The sequence below is a fragment of the Bison bison genome, unplaced genomic scaffold, assembly GCF_000754665.1.
Source record: "Bison bison bison isolate TAMUID 2011002044 unplaced genomic scaffold, Bison_UMD1.0 scf7180017864236, whole genome shotgun sequence".
In the NCBI taxonomy this organism is placed as follows: domain Eukaryota; kingdom Metazoa; phylum Chordata; class Mammalia; order Artiodactyla; family Bovidae; genus Bison; species Bison bison.
In genome coordinates this window covers 4,253,127-4,274,542 of record NW_011494808.1, presented here as the reverse complement: position 1 = coordinate 4,274,542, position 21,416 = coordinate 4,253,127, and the positions used below count along the sequence as shown (strand labels likewise).

At 47.3% G+C, this 21,416-nt stretch overlaps 1 protein-coding gene across 7 annotated transcripts in view; it reads right to left on the bottom strand.

Moving 5' to 3' along the window:
* Window positions 1-21,416, bottom strand: part of PSD3 (pleckstrin and Sec7 domain containing 3) — a 492,335-nt gene that overhangs the window by 299,847 nt on the left and 171,072 nt on the right. For 6 of the 7 annotated variants that reach the window (XM_010846409.1, XM_010846403.1, XM_010846406.1 and 3 more), the window contains 2 exons: window positions 17,987-19,019; window positions 13,413-13,808 (listed from right to left, as the gene is read on the bottom strand). In XM_010846409.1, coding sequence (XP_010844711.1) covers window positions 13,413-13,808; window positions 17,987-18,954 — 1,364 coding nt within the window. In that variant the 5' untranslated portion in view covers window positions 18,955-19,019. Of the gene's footprint in view, window positions 1-13,412; window positions 13,809-17,986; window positions 19,020-19,853; window positions 19,990-21,416 lie in introns of those variants that run through there. The other variant, XM_010846408.1, reaches the window with a different exon arrangement.

Here is a 21,416-nt window from a genome sequence, read left to right as displayed (position 1 = left end):
CCCGGGAACAGGAAAGCCCTGGAAGAGCAGGCAGAGCTGCAGGCCACGCGTGACCTGACCTGTGGAGAGAGCCAGAAGGAGCGGCCAGGTCCCGACAATGTCTCAGCTGCACCCCAGTGCGGGGCACGGGCCCCTGTGTGTGCAGCTCTGTTCTCCACGTCCTAACACGATGAAACATACACTCTCTGCAAGGACGTGAGCACGAAGACGTGTTCACCAAGGGTTGATGGTTTTGTGCTCGCTACCCATCTTTCCCCCTCAGCCTTCCTTCCACCAAAGGCTTCATGGGAGGTGTCTGGTGGGAGTGAGTGGGGAGGGGCAGGGGCAGGCGCTGCAGAGGAGCTGCCTGGAAGCCGGCACAGCGAAGTCCTGACGCTTCCTGTGTGAGCAAACCACCGCCCCACATGCATGACCACCAGTCTGCAAGGCCAAGTCCTCTCATGTGCTGATGTTAGGAAGAATAACTTCCACATAATGACAGCCATGCTTTATTCACACTTGCTGAGCTTTTTATTAATGCGGGAGAAATGCTGTTAAATGCTCCCACACACTGCACCTCCATTAACAGTCACAACCACCACCCACGCACCTCGGTCAGTACTGTCATCATCCCAACCACACACAGGAAGAGACTGAGATTCAAACACGTCTGCGCAGTTCACTAGAGCTCAGCCGGTAAGACAAGGAGGCAAAACTTAAACCTCAGTCCAGGCTCATAGCCATTGAGCTCAGATGCTTTCCACAAAATATGCTTCACATCCTTTTTATCAAGCATTCTCTTTCTCCTTTATTATCAAAGTTATGAAACCTTGGAGATATGTCCACTTGGGGAAGCCCAAGAATACTGGAGTGGGTAGCCCATCTCTTCTCCACAGGAACTTCCCAACCCAGGAAAAGAACCAGGGTCTTCTGCATTGCAGGTGGATTCTTTAGCAGCCGAGCTACCAGGGAAGCCCCAAATATCCACTTAGAAAGAGGCAAAAATTTTATGCTGATAGGCTATGTAAGATAAATGACATGATGTTGGAAATACGAACTTAAAATTTAAAACTTACCTGTACTCAAAGCAAGAAATACCAGCTTATGCCATATACACTCACCAACACACCTGTCATACTCAGCTGATTACCCCAGCCATCCAAGCACTGGGGTTCTCACCGGCTTTGGGGGTGTCCTTGAATGCTCAACTTCAAGCACCTCAAAAATGGAATTACGTCCACACACTGACTTCGGCCTTTGTCCACCGTCTGACCCTACGGCGTCCCGCACGTGCCCTGGCCTGAACCTGCACAGGGGCAAGTGCTTAGTTGCCCGGGCGCGTCCGACTCTGCGACGCTATGGACGGCAGCCCGCCAAGGCTCCTCCGTCCATGGATTCTCCAGGCAAGAACACTGGAGTGGGTGGCCATGTCCTCTTTCAGGGAATCTTCCTGACCCAAGGATCGAACCCGGGTCTCAGGGAAGACTGGCAGCTCTTCCTTCTGAGCTACCAGGGAAGCCCCTAACATGAACAGAGACCTTCCCAGAGAGAACTGTGGCGCTGGAGTTCCCTCAGCTCCAGGAAAAAAAACTCCCTTTACACTTTCTTCTATAGATAACTGACTGGCCTTTGAAGTTTCAAAACCAACGCCGAATTCTCAGATCGTGTTTCTACACTAACAGCACAGCCAACTTCCCTTCAGAGCCCTGATACCCCAGAAATAAGTGTGGCCGCCTGGTGCGGCCGTCTGGATGACAAAACCTCAAGCTGCTGACCTCCGGGCACCTGAAGTGGAGCAGGAGGTGGCTGGCATCGCCCTGGGGGCGGGGGCGCAGAGCAATGCCTGTGGCCCCAAAGGGCAGCAGGGCCCATCAAGGGAGCCCCTCACTGCCCAAGCGCCAGAGTCCCGCAGGAACACACCCTGGGCGCTTCAGTCGTCCTGGTTTACAAAACAATACCCAGGGAGTCTCATTTTCCTAAGTTTCTAAGACTTCTTACAATGTTTTCCACTTGAAGCAAAACAGTTGGAGATCCAGGGAGTTTTCCGTTAGCCACAGTCACACACTGACCCAGCGACTGAACTGACCCGAACAGCCGCATGGAAGCCAGCACTGCCTGGGACCAGACAAAGAACATAAAGCGGATCCCAGTTACCTCCTCCACCAGCACACAGCCTCCGCGATGTTGTCAGGGGCGCGAAGGGCATCCTCGGCCCGTCTGTTCAGCAGACCCTCATCATGGGCCAGGGCTCTCCAGCGCCCGCCTCCAGCTGCTTCCTCTGGGAGTGCGGGCTGCAGCCCCCCGACTCCGCGGAGACATGCTCCCGGGAGGACACTGCTCCCTCAGGGCTGCGCTGGGAACGTGAAGAAGCCGAGGGAGTCACTTCCCCTCGCCCTGCCTCCCCTCTCCCTCCAAGACCGCTTCAAAAGTCCGGAGCCAGTGAAGTCACTCGTGACCTCACAGAGCTCCAGCTTAACTCTTCGGAAGCCAGACGGCCCTCGGACTGCGGGGAGAAAGGACAGCCGTGCTGGCTTACTCGGAGGGGCCGCTGCTTCTGTGAGAGTCTGTCCGACCTCGTTTGCAAAAAAAAAGAAGAAAAAAGTGCTCATCTCAGCCTTGTTTTTCCTAAATAGCACTACAGGTTTCTGAGGTACTATTTTGCAAGACCACCACTTCCTACAGCACACGTTCTGGCTATCAAGAAATCACTGAAATAGGCAATAAATAGATCTGATTCACTTCTACTATGTAAAACTCAGCTGTATTAATAAAACTCATTACATTCATGCTTAATTTTATGCGATTTGCATTTTCCTATTTTCCAGTTTTATTTCTGCCTTTCTGCTCTCGTGAAATGAAAATATTCTTTTGTCCTTGTGTTCAAACCCTGCTTCAGACTGCCAGAAGTGGACAGGTAACACTCGCGGCTGTCAGATGTAGGCAACAACTGCCACCAAGGCATCTGAGACTGGGACCTACAGGACTCGAAGGACGGAATGGACAGGCACCAGACCTAACTAGTGGATGACAGAATCCGCATCCCAGCTCCTGAAGAGAAAGGAGACTGGTTTTGCTGCCTCTCATTTCCCATGTTTTTTGTTTCAGCTCTTGATATTTTTGTTGGGATTTGGGAGTTATAAGGATAAGGAAGTAAAATAACTAAAAGTTATTTTATAAATGGAAGTAGATAAAATTACATACTCTCAAAGAAAATGCAATATGCCCTTTCAAGAATTCTTTGGTTCACCCAGAAAATGATTACCACTTACTGTCCAGCAATTTCATTCCTAAATATATACCTAAAGAAACGCTCCACGTGTGCACGAGAAGCCACGAATTAGAATGTCCACTGCCACGCCATTTAAACAACAAAAATACAAGACAGCCAAAATGTTCATACTATGCAAATGGGAAAATTAGTTACAGTGCATATTCATGCAAGGAATACTATTTAGCAAATAATATACTAGGGCCTTATGAATCAGTAAGAAAGAATCTCAAATATTGAACAAATAAGTGAGTCACAAAAGGAGATAAGGTGGCACTTATATAAAGTTCGAAAATGTGCATGAAAATGGTATTTTTATGGGTTCACACCTATGAAGGCATGATACACACCCACAGGCCGTGGTCCTCTTTAGGAGAAGACAACGAGAGGGATGGGACCACAGAGGGAGGAAGGCACTGCACTGCTTTATTTCTCAAACTGGCTGGTGAGATCAGAGGCGCTTATTAACCCTTCTGGATGTGCCTTGGATGTGCAGAGGTTGTGAAAGTCAACTGCGTGACTGCCTTTCAAGTGTATTCAGTAGGCTCAGTCTAGAAAATTAACACACCAGGAGGAAAAGAGATTAATGAGCCCCTCAACTCCCAAGTCCCCAGGCCCGAGCAGCTGTTCCTTATTGTGCCTCCATCCGGCAAGCCTCCCTGCCCACGACCACGCCCACACATCCACAGGTCCTCCAGAGCCCAGACTGGGAGCCCTGCTGTCCGGCTCATGCAGCGTTCCGTGTCAAGCTGTCTGCCTCCTCTTTGGGAGCATCTAGTACCTAGTATAGAAAAACTAAGTAAGCTCTTCATCTGACAGAACTGGTCACCCAGGATGTGCTGGACTCTGTTAACAGAGGTTCTGAGTCTCAAATCTAAAGACCTGCCAGCTTCACTGACTGATAGGAGGGACAGGCCCATGCTGACAAGTACAATATTATACGATGAGCCGAAAAATGGGTGCTAAAGTGAATGGACTGTGAATGAGGAACATTTATAATTTTGTTTCACGATAATAATTATTCAATACCTCTTAATTTCTCTGCACTGAAGACTTCATATTACTGCTCTTGACTGGAAAATGTTACCTTCTTTGCATGGAGGCGGGGCTGCTAGATAGGGTAATTATACAGACAATGAACTATCATTAAAGCTCCTCACCTTCAAGTAATCTAAGGCTCTTAGAATTATTATTACAGATAAACAGCATCCTACATTGATCTGACCGTGGCACACTCACAGCAGGTGACTCTGAGGAAGTTTTAAAGACAACAGTTCAAGCAGTGTTATTTCTGATAATCATAGCCAGCGTTGTGTGAGTAGCCATTAAAGGGTAGTAAATTATTACCCCTTTTCGCAAATGAGTAAGCTGAGGTTTAGTAGTGATAATTCACAAAATGTGAGTCAAAGCAGCCTGACGTAACCCACACTCTTCACCAGGAAACCACACTGATCCCCTCAGGAAAATGGGTCAACCTCTGTATTTCTAGAGCAGGGGTCACTACATCAAAGGTGACGAAAGAAATCGTTTCAAGGTTCACAGCCAGGATCGCTCACTTTTATGAACCTCTGTTAGGAGACTTCTCCCTGCCAGCAGCAGTGACCTGCAGCGGGACTGCCCCCTGCGAACAGGAACTGACTCACTTGGGTCTGCTGCTGCTGCTGCTGCTGCTGCTGCTAAATCGCTTCAGTTGTGTCCGACTCTGTGCGACCCCATAGACGGCAGCCCACCAGGCTCCCCCATCCCTGGGATTCTCCAGGCAAGAACACTGGAGTGGGTTGCCATTTCCTTCTCCAATGCATGAAAGTGAAAAGGGAAAGTGAAGTCACTCAGTCGTGTCTGACTCTTCGTGACCCCATGGACTGCGGCCTACCAGGCTCCTCCATGCGTGGGATTTTCCAGGCAAGAGTACTGGAGTGGGGTGCCATTGCTTTCTCCTCGGGTCTGCATTCCGCCGCTAATAATTTCCCACGCTTCTCAAACTGTAAAGTGCTTACAGGAATTGGTTAAAATACACACTTCGATTGAGCAGCTCAGAGGTGAGGTCTGCGTACTCATTTCCAACAAGCTCCAAGATGAGAGGCTGACAACTTAGGCTGAACATCAAAATCACCAGGGACTCTTTTTTTTTTTTCTTTCTCTCTCTTTTTTTAAAATTGTCCTCTATTTTTTTAAATTTTAGACCAATAATCTTGTGTTGGTCTAAGCTAGCATTGCCTGGGCGCCACCCTAAACCAACAGAATCAGAATCTGGAGAGGTAAAGAGTGGGGGAGTCGGCACCTTGAAAAGCTCCTCCCTTCCGTAATTCTAGATTCGGAGGAAAGTACCTGGGACGGAGGCTCACGCACAGACACATGCAGCACCAGCTGAGGTGTGGGGATTACGAAGTCGAAGCGTCTCTCTAACGCTCAGGTGTTAGATGGTGGAGATGCGGTTTACATGAATCCTCACTAACATCGTGAGAAAGATGGCACTCACCTCACCTGGCCACTCAGGTACTGAACAGGGGGGCTCTGCTAGGAGTCTGTAGTTTACAGAGAGTTTCTAAGATCCAGGGGAGAAAAAGAAAAACAAGATTAAAGCACTGGAAACACATCCATGAGGGGCTCTGAGAAATGGATGCTTGTAGGTAAAATGCTTTCCAAGAACTTTATTTGGAAAAGGTTTCTGTCTTTTTTCTTCCCCATTGGATCAATGCCCAAAATTTCTCATCCAATGTTGCAGATCTTGTGTTAAGTGAGGTCTGATGAGAGAAACTGTTAGTTTCTTTAAAAGCGAAATAGTGCACTGATATAGGAATAGATTGCTGGATCACCCTGACCAGCTAAACTAGCTGCCAATCAGTTTTTATTTCAAGTTACGATTCTCTGTGTAATAACATGTAACCCCAATGTCCTTTATCATTTGAAGTCTTTCAATACAGTCTTTGATGAAAGGTCATCCACTTAGCCAGCAACCCCCGGCACTCTTCACACCAACGCCCGGGACATTACTTTGTATGTCATACGGTTTAAACTACAGACTTAGAACACTTCTGGGAAACCCCATTTCAAATCCAGGACCATTTCCTTAAGTCATCACCGATCTACACAAGAGACCCCAGCAAGCAGGGAGAGGCCTGTCGAGAGGACGACCACGCCAGCTCCCTGACAACCAGACTGCTGGGGACCAGAGGCGGGCATATGCTCTGCCCAGGGGGCATCAGAAAGCCACATGAGCAGCACCGGGGCTCCTATGATCCCCTCTCCAGCCCAGCCTCCTCACGCTCGCCCTCCTGAGCTCAGGTGAGTGTCCCTCTAGGTGGGACTCCAAGTCCTCACACACGAAGGTCCTCCCTCTCCTCAAACAATCTGTGTAAACAGATCCCACTGCCAGGAGCCCTCCTACAAACCCTGCTGCTCTCCCTGACTCCTGCCGTCTCCAGACTTCGTAAGTCATCCACACGGGTTCAGTTCAGTTGCTCAGTCGTGTCCAACTCTTTGTCATCTCATGGACTGCAGCACGCCAGGCCTCCCTGTCCATCACCAACTCCCCGAGTTTGCTCAGACTCATGTCCATCAAGTCGGTGATGCCATCTAACCATCTCATCCACACTGGAAATCTCACCATCTCTTTGACGAAGCCCAAACCCCTAGATTCAAACATTCACCAAATCCTGTGTCTTTTTCTTAATTTTCAGGCTTTTGCTTATTTATTTTCTTACATTCCTTAGACTACTACTCAGACTACTGCAAAACTCATGGTAGGTTTAAAATGAATATCCACAAACTACAACTTAACAAATTCTTACAAGAGAACTGTAAATTGAGCAACAAGGTTATTTCCATTTGACCAATAAGAAATGGGAGGTTCATCGAAGTGAAACAGCCTGCCCAGGACCACAAAGCCAGCAGAGAGGATGACTTGACCTCCTGTCTTCCAGTCCCAAATCCCCACAGTTACACCACTCCACCAATGTACACTGAATTTTATGAGAGAAAGGGAAGCTTCAAGACACCCATTAACAGGTGTTTCAGACAGCTCTTCTCCAGGTTATTACTGTTGACAGTATTACTATTCTACATTTATATCCTACTATATGCCAGGCATTGTGAATCCACCTACCTATCTATTCTTGATTTTTCACTTAATGTCATTTGCTTCTAAATAGGTGTTATTCATTCCATTTTATAGTTGGAAAGGTTCCCTGATGCTCTGTAATTTACTCAAAGTCACACCCCTAGTAAGTATCTGAAATAGGATCTGAACCCAGATATGACTGGCTCTGAAACCCTGGAGAGCCTCCACCCTCAGCACCAAGCAGGGACTCCTTTGGAGTTAAAAAAAAAAAAACAAAAAACAACTCACCATTACAACTACTTCAGGAGGCTCAAAGAGAAAATGAAAACTGACTTTCTACAGAAAAACTTCTCAAACATGAGAGGAAAGTCTGAAGACATCACTAGAGCAGGAATAATGAATCAGCAGGCAGGGACGCCTCACCTGATCCCCCAGCACAAGTTCACCAGATCAAGAGCTTTCCCTGTCACCAGCTTAGCTAGCGCCACGCGACTTTAATATTTTACATTATAGTAAAATACCTTCAGGGAAGTCCCAGGACTCAGCACTTTCTCTGGCAGGTTCAGTTAGTCACTCAGTCGTGTCTGACTCTTTGCAACCCCATGGACGGTAGCCCGCCAGGCTCCTCCGTCCATAGGATTCTCCAGGCTAGAATACTGGAGTGGGTCGCCATTTCCTTCTCCAGGGGATCTTCCCAACCCAGGGATCAAACCTGGGTCTCCTGCATTGTAGGCAGTTTCTTTACCGACTGAGCCACCAGGAAAGCCCTCCACTGCCGGGACCCAGGCTCAGCCCCCGTGGGGAACTAAGACACCACAAGCAGTGTGGCACGGCCAAAAAAAGTATTAATTAATTAGTTAAATACCTGCAGGTTTTACGTTTGAATGTCAAAAAATATTTGAAATTTACTTCAACAAATTTCTCTAAACATTGTTTCATGCGACCTTTTCCTAGACAGAAAGACACTAAAGAAAAAGGAAAACTGAGGAAGAAAAAAGCACTTCCAATGTCAGCATCTCATTTGATAAAGGGGGGAAAAGAGGCCGGCAGAAAAACCACAGCTTCAGCTGGAGTGGACGGACTGACTGAGCACTCCCCAGGCATAACAGCTGCACACAGATGTCATCCACCCCTCTGCTGGGCTCCTGGGACTCTGAGCGCCATCTGAAAGAACAACTGGGATGCCAGACATCGAACGTACCTGTTACACCGAAAAAGTAATTTTAAAACGCAGCTTTGTTGTGTATTTCAGAGAACCAAAAGAGAAGCTCCTGCCATATGGCTGTATTTGCTGTCCCTCTTTTCCTCTCTGTCTGAACCGAAGCTCAACAGAAATAAACAACCCTCAGTCCCGTTCATGCTCACAGCAGCCGCACGTGTGCCCTGCAGGCCTCAGATCAGGACTCACCGACGGGAGCCACAGTCCTCAGGGGATGGGCCGGCGAAGAAGCACCCAGACATAAAGGAACCCATCGGACACATATAACTGAAAGTCTCTATTTGTCCCTTCTAATTTGGGAGCCATGTGACTGGATTCCACACAGCACCACTGACCCTATCAGCCCGGGTGCTCCACAGCTGGACCACAAAGGGAGGGATGCTACGCTTTGCTCCTTTTCCAAAATGTCACGTTCCGTTCACGGGGTGAGCTCCTTCCTGATGGGCATGCAGCTCTCAGGCCAACATCAGTGTTCAAGCACCTGAGTGAGCTCCTTCCTGATGGGCATGCAGCTCTCAGGCCAACATCAGTGTTCAAGCACCTGAGAGGATTTAACTATTCCTGCCAGAGCGATTCCAGGATCTTAAGGGGCCTTTTCAGATCCACCTGATAACACAAAGGTGCATAATCCTTTACAAGACAAAGAGTCAGCACACACACTCTTTATGTCCTTCCCAACCTGATTCTAGAGGGTTACTGCTTTGAAGTACTTTCTTCGTTGATGTGAGTGGAGCTCAGTCCCCCTCTGGCCACAAAGCCTGGCTATACCCAGGCCCGGGCGGCAATCCAGATAGGGCATGGAGCTGGGCTGGAGTGCCGCGCGTCCTGGCCACCCTCCCCAGCCAGGCTGCCTCCTACAGGGAGCGAAACAACAGAGAGCAGTGTCATCCACTGTTCAGAAGGAGAAACCACTGTCAGAAACCACCGTGAAATCATCTTGGCTGACAGTAAAAGCAGACGCTGATACAGAAAAGTATTTAAAAATAAATCTAGGCAAGGTCAAGCAAAAATACTGTTGTTTTGAGACCGAAATAAATGGTCTCTGGAGCCTGACCGCCTGGGTGGAAATCCTGGGCGTGGCACTGACCATTCCTGTGACTGGGCAATCTACTCAACTGCTCTGAGCCTTAGTTTCCTTATGTGGAAAATCAGAACACTAATGCCCCTTTCTCTTAGCTTATTATGAGAATTAAGAACCTTTTCTTTACTAAAGAAATAAAACCTATGGCATACATACAATGCACACACACAAGATGGTGTTCAGAGACTACCTAAAGTCAGCTTGCAATATTCTCTAACACTTTATGTATCAACATTAATACCTCAGCAGGAACGGGCTTCGTTCTTTTGGTTCAAGTCCAGCTGGAATCAAAGCAGTGTTAGCAGTGTAGCTTAGTCTTATCAGGCCCTCTCCTTTCTGCCTTCTTCAGAGTTCACTTTATCCAACAGAGTCAGATCCCTCAGTCCGCTCCCAAGGAAACAGGAGAGGCCAGTGAGTAGAGATGGAAAGTTGGGCACACACACTTGTTTTATGTACCACTTTTGCTGTGTTGTTTTATCACATTTCTGAATAAATTTTGAGTGTTTTTCTCCTTGAAGCCCTGACTCCCCTGACTAAGGAAAGCCAATTGGGGTGACAGCTGTGTTGTCCGCGTCCTAGTCCAGATTTCCTTAACAGGCTCAATGCCTCTGTCTACGCCTTACCTCTGCGGAGGGATGGTTTGTGCAGAAGAAATTTTTAAAAGGCTGATCATTAATTACCTTAAAAATCTATGGAGACACATTTATCAACGATTTGCAAAATTTTTTTCTGAAATTGAACACATACACCACCAACCACCACCACATCTGTAATTATCAACTCAGACTTCTGGCTCCATAAACATATGGCATGAGAGAAATTAGGGAAATTAGAAAGAATACACATATGAAACCAGGCAGCCTAGAACAGTGAGTGCACCTGGACTGGGAGTCAGGCGACTTGAATTCTGGTACAAGATCTGTCACCAGCTAATGCTACCCCACCCGACTCAGACTCAGATTCTTCACTGTAAAACAGGGCTAGCTAAGGCCCCTTCAAGCTGGAAAATGTTATAACTCTTCAACCTCTGGTGCTACAATTTCTCCAAAGCACCAAGAAGGCAGAGAAGGTAGAGAAACATAGGCAAGTTATTCCAGATTCTCTAAAATCTCTCAGAATCATTGAGTCCATCATACTTTCTAACCCTGAACCACATACACACACACACACACACACACACACACCAAAAGGCCTCCTGCCAAGCTGGTCTGTCCACATTGCTAGCTGTGCTCAAGGAAGTCGAGATGGTGCGAGAGCTCGTCTCTAACGTGCTTCTCATTCAGTACTGGAATTGGATTTCATCGCTGGGCAAGATTTCACAGTCTGACAATGCAGGTGATGCAGCTGAAACTTCAAGTTGGCCTAAAGGACAGTACTGCTAAATCTGGGGTGCTAAAATGATATAACCTACCCCAATACTCTCTCTTAACCACCCAGCTCTGCTGTACTAATGACTGGCACTCATGCTGGCGGCAGTGATGGCTGCTGCTTACTCCAGGTCTCTGCAAACCACTGCCTTGCTGCGTTTGTGCTGTGCTGTGTTTAGTCGCTCAGTCATGTCCGACTCTTTGCGACCCCATGGACTGTAGCTCTCCAGGCTCCTCTGTCCATCAGGATTCTCCAGGCAAGAATACTGGAGTGGGTTGCCATGCCCTCCTCCAGGGGATCTTCCCAAACCAGGGATGGAACCCAGGTCTCCCGCATTGCAGGTGAATTCTTCACCATATGAGCCACCAGGGAAGCCCAAGAATACTGGAATGGGTAGCCTAACCCTTCTCCAGGGGACTATCCCAACCCAGGAATCAAACCAGGGTCTCCTGCATTGCATGTGGATTCTTTACCAGCTGAACTACTAGGGAATCCCTTGCTGAGTTTCAGTTCAGTTCAGTCACTCAGTCATGTCCGACTCTTTTCGACCTCATGGACTGCAGCACACCATCCTGTCCATCACCAACTCCTGGAGTTTACTCAAATGCATGTCCATTGAGTCGGTGATATCATCCAGTCATCTCATCCTCTGTTGTCCCCTTCTCCTCCCGCCTTCAATCTTTCCCAGCATCAGGGTCTTTTCCAAGGAGTCAGTTCTCCGCATCAGGTGGCCAAAGTATTTTCAACATCAGTCCTTCCAATGAACATTCAGGACTGATTTCCTTTAGGATGGACTGGCTGGATCTCCTTGCAGAGTTTACCCTCCCTGTGGTTTCTGTAGCAAAGCCTCTCAGCCCAAAATACTTCAGCTCCAACCTATTTCAGATCTGTAATATCAATACCTTCAACTCACTCCAGAAAGCTGGACTGGAATTTCAGTGAAATTATCTGCATTTTATCACAACTTATAGTTAACAGAGACAATGGAGAAACTAAAGGACTAAAGTGGCACCGTCCACCCAAGGACCTCCCCTCTCAGGGAGGTCCCCTCAGAGACACCCCTCTCTCAGGCCCCTTCTACAAACATCCCCCTCAGAGACGCACCCTTCCCTCACGGACACCCCCTCTTATAGATCCAGGAAGTCTAAATGCGGCTTCATCAGCCAGTTCTAGTTCACGCATGTGCTCCGGCTCCTACTCTGTACCAGGCACTGTGCTAGCGTTTTAATCTATATTAACTCTTTAAATCCCATGGCCACACAGCATACTACATATCATTGACCCTGCTATGCAAATAAACAAAAGCGGTTTCAGAGAGAATAAGTGGCTTATCCAAGAAATTCAGACCACAGTCTTCTGCCTCTGAGACTGTGTGACCCAAGAGGACAACGAACACCCATGGTCTATTTCACATGGCGATGCATAGCTGCGGTGTTACCATGTGCCAGTCTTGAGCATGTCATCCAGTGAACTATAAACCTACAAATCGCTAATAGGAAATGCTTAACACAGGGCAGACTGATCATCAAAACAGGCTCAGTAGAAACCTGACATTTTTTCATACAACTTTCAAATAGTTTATCCCCATTTACCCTCCCCCTCAGCCCCCCAATCAGGAAAAAAAATAGTAAAACTAAATTCATAAAATCATTAGGAAGTTTAGCATTCTCTGCCCACTTATAGAGATGCTGAAGGACAGGTCAATGACCCCAGAGTGATGAACAAGAAGAGATGAAATGCTGGATAATCCATAAAAAGACAGGGAATCACTAAAGGATAGCACAACACATAAATCCTACGTAACTTCTCATTTTGTGTTCCAAGCAGACTTAAAACACAAAGTAAAGAGAGAAAATAAATATGGTGTTGACCAAGGGATCAAACCTATCAAGCCTCCTTATCATCGGATCCTCTCACACTGTCTCAGGAGGACGTCCCAGCAGAACGGGACCTCACAGAGCCAAGGGCCAAAAGAGACTGTAGTCACTGTCTAAACCAACACCCTCAACTGACAATCAGGGAACCTCCGGCCCAGTCAAACACCCGCCCAAGCAGTCAAGCCATGCCAGAGGCAGAAGGCAAGCAGAGCTCTCCTGAGGCCCCTTCCAGCACCGGGCCGGGCTGTGGCCACCAAAGCTGCATCCTAGGCGCTAATACCCACTCACCACCCACAGAATCTGCTCAGGACCCAGTTCACCTGTGAGAATACAAGACATACTGCCAAACAGAATGCCCATAGGTTGCCAATTTGGCAAACCACTAAACTGTACTCTACCTGCACCAAAAATTCAAAGTGCTTTTCACTCACGTCATTCACTTATATCCACGGAAACTGGCCCAATGCTTTCCAAAGAGGTTCCACACTCAGATTTCCCAAAGGGGAAAAAAAAATGCTACAAAAACCACCAGCATGAAATTAAGAGATCGGGACCAGTACCTTCCCCAGAAAGCGATCTCTGGGGTGCCTTTCGAGTAGATGGAGTTACTGGAGCCACTCAGCCCGTTGGCGATCCCACTGGAAGAGCCCATCACTATCCCGCCATCTGCCGAGATGCTCAGGACGTCCTGCTGTGCTCCCACCGACGTCCTCTCGAGGAACTGCCCGCCTTCCTTAATGCGCTGCTGTATCATTGGAGTCAGGGGCATTTCAAAGCTGAAGTAGCTATCAGGCTCTGAATACAAAGTCTCCAAGGACTCAGCACTGTAGTATAAAGAGGTGTTGTCTAAAATGGTCTCGAACTGGGAGCTGTACACGTCAGTGGAGTCCTCTGCGTATCCGGACCCAAGGATGTCATCATCTCCGCCCCGCAAGTGCTCCGCTTGCTCAAGAATCCTGGAAAGCATATCGAAGTGAAGAATTTCAATACTAGGTTAATTTTTTCATTTTACTCTCTCCTCTCCCACCGTATGAAAAGGTAGCATAGCACATCGAAGTGAAGAGTTTCATACTAGGTTAACTTTTTCATTTTACTCTCTCCTCCCACCGTATGAAAAGGTAGCATAGCACATCGAAGTGAAGAATTTCATATCAGGTTAACTTTTTCATTTTACTCTCTCCTCCCACCATATGAAAAGGTAGCATTCTGTGGAGCTAGCGCCTGTATTCAGTTGGTTTATGTCAATTTTTAACCTTTAGGTTGAGTACATCATGCGAAATGCTGGACGAATCACAAGCTGGAATCAAGATTGCCGGGAGAAATATCAATAACCTCAGATATGCAGATGACACCACCCTTATGGCAGAAAGTGAGGAACTGAAGAAACTTTTGATGAAAGTGAAAGAGGAGAGTGAAAAAGCTGGCTAAAAGCTCAACATTCAAAAAACGAAGATCATGGCATCCAGTCCAATCACTTCATGGCAAATAGACGGAGAGACAATGGAAACAGTGACAGACTTTATTTTGGGGCTCCAAAATCAATGCGGATGGTGACTGCAGCCATTAAATTAAAAGACGCTTACTACTTGGAAGAATAGCTATGACCAACCTAAACAGTGTATTGAAAATCAGAGACATCACTTTGCCGATAAATGTCTGTATGGTCAAAGCTATGGTTTTTCCAGTAGTCATGTACAGGTGTGAGAGCTGGACTATAAAGAAAGCTGAATGCCGCAGAATTGATGCTTTTGAACTGTGGTGTTGGAGAAGACTCTTGAGAGTCCCTTGGACTGCAAGGAGATCTAACCAGTCAATCCTAAAGGAAATCAGTCCTGAATATTCATTGGAAGGACTGATGCTGAAGCTCCAATAGGTTGGCCATCTGATGCAAAGAGCTGACTCGTTAGATAAGACTCCAACGCTGGGAAAGAGTGAAGATAGAAGGAGAAGGAGGCAACAGAGGATGAGATGGTTGGATGGCACCACTGACTCAATGGACATGAGTTTGAACAAGCTCCGGGAGATAGTGAAGGACAGAGAAGCCTGGCATGCTGCAATCCACGAGCTCTCAAATAGTCAGACACAACTTAGTGAGTGAACAACAACAACAAAATATCAATACATTTGGGAAGAAAGACATTATAGAAACATGTTCAGGTTGAAAAAACTCTTAGCACACATATGCTGGGCTATCCTCTGTACAATTTAATATACTTTCAAGCTAGCTCCTAGTATGTGAATACACCAAGTCCAACAAACATTTGAATAAAACATTAAATTCTCATTTAGCCACCTGAACTCCTCAAATTCAAATTAACAGCTACTATCAGTCCTAATTTTAACAGAAGATGATAAATATATTGTGTAAATTTGGCTGACTAAAAATACACTTATGCTCTGTCACTCAGTTATGTCTGACTCTTTGCGACCCCATGGACTGCAGCCCACCAGGCTCCTCTGTCCATGGGGATTCTCCAGGTAAGAATACTAGACTGGGTTGTCATGCCCTTCTCCAGGGGATCTTCCCAACCCAGGGATAGAACCCAGGTCTCCTGCATTGCAGGCAGTTTTTTTATCGTCTAAGCCACCAGGAAGGCCCCAAAAATACACTAAGCTTTCATAAGTCCTGTTAATATTTTCTGATTAAATAAGACCAATAGCCCTCAAGAACTCATGGGCTGCCCCCTGGTGACAATAAGACAACACTGCAGAGAGAGTTAGGTTGAGAAACAGCCAGTGAATGACCTTGAAGGAAAAAAAAAAAAAGCCCACAAACATGTTTACTACTAGGCTAATAAACAAAACAGTGAAAACCTAGGAAAAACATACAAGTTAATATCCTTGGGACATTAATTAATATGCAGCCTGTTTTTCAAATATTAAAAATGAACATTAAGACAACTAAATAAAACGTTAAAGCTCAGTATGAGAAAGAAGACAATAGATAATAGAGCTGAATCTGGATGTGCCAAGGACTAGCCAAGCCTCAGATATCTATAAGTAGAAATAAAATAGAGAACAGGAATAAAACTACCTGGTAAGTAACCCACCTTCCTAGGTATTACCAGGATTCACATTCAACAGTACAGTTGTCTCTGCTATTTTTAAGTTACTGGAAAAGTGAAAGTTAGTTGCTCAGGCGTGTCCGACTCTTTGTGACCCTGTGGACTGTAGCCTGCCAGGCTCCTCTGTCTGTAGAGTTTTTCAGGCAAGTATACTCGAGTGGGTAGCCATTCCCTTATTCAGAGGATCTTCCAGACCCACGGATCGAACCTGAGTCTCCTGCCTTACAGGCAGATTCTTTACTGCCTGAGCTGCCAGGGAAGCCAAATTTCTGGTCCACCCCAAACCAAATAGTATTCTGGGTCCCAAGTCCTCGTGGCTCCCCAGGGCATTAGCAGTGAGGCGGAAAGCTCAGGGATGAAGCCCTCACCCCACCCCTGCTCACTCACCCCCCGACCGCTCAGGGATGAAGCCCTCACCCCACCCCTGCTCACTCACCCCCCCGACCGCTCAGGGATGAAGCCCTCACCCCACCCCTGCTTACCCGCCCCCCACCTGCCCCCAGCTGCGAGGGTCCAGCCACACCGCTACACCTCAAAAGGAGCCCGGAGGCCTCCGCATCGCGGGTTCCAGGAAGCACACTCCCTTAGCGACAACAGCCCTCCTTTGCCAGCCCGTGTGGCTCCCTCTGCCTAGAGTATTCTCCCCATTCTCTGCCCCGCAAACTTCTACTGAATCCTGAAGTCTCAGCCGAATTACCACTTACGCAGACAGGCCTTCCCCAAGCCATCAATTGAATCAGCCTCTCTCCTGCATTCAATGTGTCCCTTCTTCTCCTTTATAGAACCCAACACAATAGAAGGCCCTATCATTATTAACGTGTCTACCTTTAGCAGTAAATTTCATGAGGTCAGGGACCAGAGGTCATGTCTACTTTCCATGTTTGTTTGTTTTTTTCCTGACCACACCACAGAGCTAGTGGGATCTGAGTTTCCAACCAGAGAAGGAACGCATGCCCCCTGCAGAGGAGGCACAGAGGCCAATCACAGGACCACCAGGGAATCCCTAGGGCCATGTCCATTTTGAACATTCCTTTCATGCCCAGCATCTCTAGCCATATCAAGGACACAGCAGACAACCGAAAACCATTTGTGGAAGGACAGGAGGAATGAATGAATAAACCGCAGACGCACAGACCCCAGTGGGAGGTTAACTGCGGAGCCACGTGCCACATAGCAGGGCGCCTTCCGAGGGAAGTCTGGAGGCTTTCTGTGTAGGGAGGTGGGGAGGGCAGGGAGAGGAGCCCTGACAGCGGATCTGTTAGTCAACTGCGAGGAAAAGGCATCTCCTTACAACAAATAAGCAAGGCCCTTCAGGCTTGACACGCGCTCTCCCATGTGAACTACCGAAGTTCATATGACGGGAGACGAGACGGCACACGTTTGAAATGACTTTGCGGAAAGGAGCGCTCTCCGGCCAGGCCACGAGCAAAGGAAGAGAAGGCGGACAGGCACAGCTTCCATCTCTCCAGGCTCTCAGCTGGTATGGACGCCAGAAATGTAGAGAAAGCCTGGGAAATACCATATGATGCCAGGTTTAGTCATCAGGGCCATAATCCAAACGAGCTGCTTGCGAGAAGGGAGTCCCACGTCCGTGCCATGAATAACTGAACTCTGACCTCCTCATGGCCTCTCTAAACCTAGAAAACTGAGGCAGCCCACACCGAAGGCTCTGCGCTCCTACATGTACAGGGGCTGTTTGCAGACAATCGGGCTGTACCCAGAAGTGCCTGAGCTAGGCTGTGACAGCTACTGGATGTGCCAGAAGAGCCCAGACCTTTCCACAATTAACTTTCCTTATGAAAGATAATTGTGGGGTGTTTAGTTATGGTGATGCTGGAGAACTTGAAACCTGTCAAATACAAAAAAAAAAAATCAGAAATGGGTCCGCCCAGTTTAAGGTTCACGGTCTCCCCATATGGACAACTTTACAGCAACCGCTTTACACATCTTGAGACCTTAGAAGCACCGCATCACACGTCACTTCCCTTCCATTCTGCAGAGGATGCTGTGAACCTCACTGTGGAGGGCACACAGCAGACATCACAGCCAGCGGGGCCCTGGGAACTCACCTTTCCCCGGCTCTCTCTGGTTCAGCTCTCCTCTCCAGGTGCTCCTTGTCCTCCCTTAGGAAGACTTCATCCTCTACCGTCTCAAGCAGAGGCTCGGGGGGACACGGCCTCTCAGGAGGAGCTGGGTCACGCAGAGCAGCAGATGAGATGAGGTGGCTGTGCACTTTGGAAAACTCTCTGCTTTCGGGAGGGGCTGTCCTTCCCGGTGGCGTCTGAGCATCCACGGGGCGCCGGCTCTCTCTCTCCTCCCCTCCGGTCCACAGTGTGTCCACCCCTTGAAACGCCACATGCTTGCCCTGGCCCGGGCGTCCTGGAGCACATTGCCCGGGGTGCTCTCTCTGGTCAGACCTCCTCTCTCTCAACAAACCAGCACCGCCCGCCGAGCTGGGGGTCGCGGGGCTGCCCACCAAGGATGCTGGACCAGCTGGCTCTTGCACATGGACAGCCCCCTTTCTTCCATTACTAGCTCTTAGGGATGGCTCTGCTTGAATCTCTCCAGTTAATAGTGCAGTCAGATCCTCCTGGATGCTCAAATAAAAATGTTCCTCAGTTGGAACTTTGGCTGAAAGAGGTATATCGGGCGACTTTTCGCAGCCAGCAGGGAACAGTGCATGGGCTTTCTGTGCTTTATGACTGGCGGTGTCTGGCTCCTGCCCCCCCGGCTGAGCTGAAAAAGTAGAAACCGCAGCCCCATCCAGTACCTTTGTAGCCTGCGACGTTCCTGAAGCTATTCTGGCTTCTGTGGCCTTCAGAGCTGAAATCAGAGAGTCAATGGGTTGTAAACTTGGTTCCTTGAAGTGACTTTGAGATGGGAGCCCTCTGACATCTTTTGGTCCTCTGGTGACAGTGACAGGCCCAGAGTGACGGCCAGCAAGGGGCTGGGCCCCCTGCGGGCCCCCCGGGCAGCGCAGCAGAGACTCGGCATCAAACTCCAGAGAGGCTCTCAGGCCTTCTCCACTTGCCTCCATGGTCCCATACTCCGGAAACTCATTCGTGACATTCGGGGGGAGTAAAGTGCTTCCTCCATGATCACCTACAAAAAGAAGAGAAGAGACACGTGACTCCTTCTGAACAGCACATTCCCGTGTGTGTGAATCAATTCCCACACATATCAGGCGCTCATTCATCCTCAGGTGACCCTTTCACTGGCTCCTCCCCCACCCTCTGCAACACAAGCTGTTCAACACGCTACCGGGGGGTCCCCTCCACGGGGCTTACACACGAGAACCCACAGAGGTTCTGGCATACACAGAGGCAATCCAATTTAACCCAGCTTCTTTCCCACACATGCAACTCGGTTGCTGCATATGCAAAAACAGGTTAAAATAAGGATATGTATCCCTTTCCAAATATCGCTCATGAAATAGCAAGTAAAATATTTATACTGGGCACAACAACAAATTGCCTTATGACTGAACTAACAGGATCGCTGCAGTGCAATCTCTGAGACGGAGCCCCAAGGAAAAAAGACATGATCTATTTAAAGTTAGCAAATATTTTTTTCAGCTGGAAACTTCCCCTGCACTGTGGGATTTCTGTGGGGGGAAAAGATGCTTTCAGAACATCTCTGGGGAATGAGAGTGAAGTCAAAATGGAAGAGGAAAATTGATGTATAAAGAAAGATGTCCGGGATCCCAGCTGCATGAAATTTAAGCAGCATCTTATGCAGAACCCCAGTATACGAAGCAGTAAAAACAACAGTATATATTTACTATATAGGATCCAATTAACAACCTTTTCTTATTACAATGGCAGTCACTGAGAAAAATGAAGACATCCTGACAAACACAATTTTAAATCGAGGATTTCTGGATAACAGTCCTATCACCCCAGGATTCAGTTTCCTTCTGAACTTGGTTTTGGTTACCTCGTATTGAGAGTATTCTCATGTGCTCTGGAAATGCAGCGTCCTCGCCTAGACGGCTTTATGACGAGGACACCTGCTGCTTCTGTTACTGCTTTTCAAGCACTGCAAGCGGCAACCTTCCTATTCAGTGAGACATTTGACAGCTGTCTGAATACATACAAGGAAATGACGTGAAAGACTTGATTCCAAGGCATATATGCAAAACGACGTAACTTGGAAACGTGAGTTAACATTTGGTATACACAGTACGGAAAAACTGATAAATAGTAATACATCTTGGAGTGTGTTCTGTTTTGCATCTTACTTTTTAATAATTTGAAATATATTTTTAAATTAAATTGGAATCAACCTTGATGGGATCCAAGCAGCACTTCTCTGTGATGGCAGCATTTTATAACACCTTCAAAAACAGACCTCAGAGGATATGGCTTGCTGAAATCTGAGGAGGGAGGAAGTTTCAAACTCTGATCTTGAAAAGGAACAGAGTTAAAAGCAATCAAGATTTCTCTTCCTGTGGTATATTGACACTTTAGATATTTCAATGAAGAATGTGATAGGACTTTTAATTTTTCCCCTTTAAGATTCAGTTATCTTTAATATACCATAAAATTGTGTGAGCATCACCACTATCTAACTCCAGAACATTTTCATCACCTCCCAGCACCACCAAAAAAACCCTCTATTAACTGTCACTCTTCAAGCCCTGGTAAATACCATCCTACCTTCTGTCTATAGATCTGCGTGTTCTACTTCATATCAACAGAATTACACAATACGTGACATTGTCTTTTTTTTACATGGCACAGTGGTTTCAAGGTTCATCCTTGTACCTTCTTTCCACTCATCTGCTGATGGGCATTGGTGTTATTTTCACATTTTGGCTGTTATGAATAATGAACATCTGTGAACAGGTTTTTGTGTCTACATTTATTTTCAATTCTCTTGGATACACACCTATGAGTGGATTCTGCGTCACATGGTAACTCTGTGTTTAATGTTTGGAGAAAGCGCCCGTTTCCAAAGCAACTGCACCATTTTATATTTCTACCAGCAAAGTCTGAGGGTTCTAACACTGTCCATATTCTTATCACAGCTGTCATGGTGGATGTGGAAGGCCACCTCACTGCGGTTGTGATTTGCATTTCCCTAGTGAGAAGGGAATGGCAACCCACTCCAGTATTCTTGGCTGGAGAACCCTACGGACAGAGGATCCTGGTGGTCTACAGTTCAGGGGGTGGCACAGAGTCAGACACAACTAAAGTGACTTAGCACATACGTGCACAGTGGTTAACGGTGTTGAGAATCTTGTCACATGCTTGTTGGCCATTTGTATGGGTTCTTCAGAGAAATATCCATTCAAATCCTTTGCCCATTTTATAACTGGATAACTTCTCTTTTCATTTTTGAGTTGTAAGAAAGTGAAGAAAAACTAAAGAGCCTCTTGATGAAAGTGAAAGAGGAGTGAAAAAGTTGGCTTAAAGCTCAACATTCAGAAAACGAAGATCATGGCATCTGGTCCCATCACTTCTTGGCAAATAGATGGGGAAACAGTGGAAACAGCTG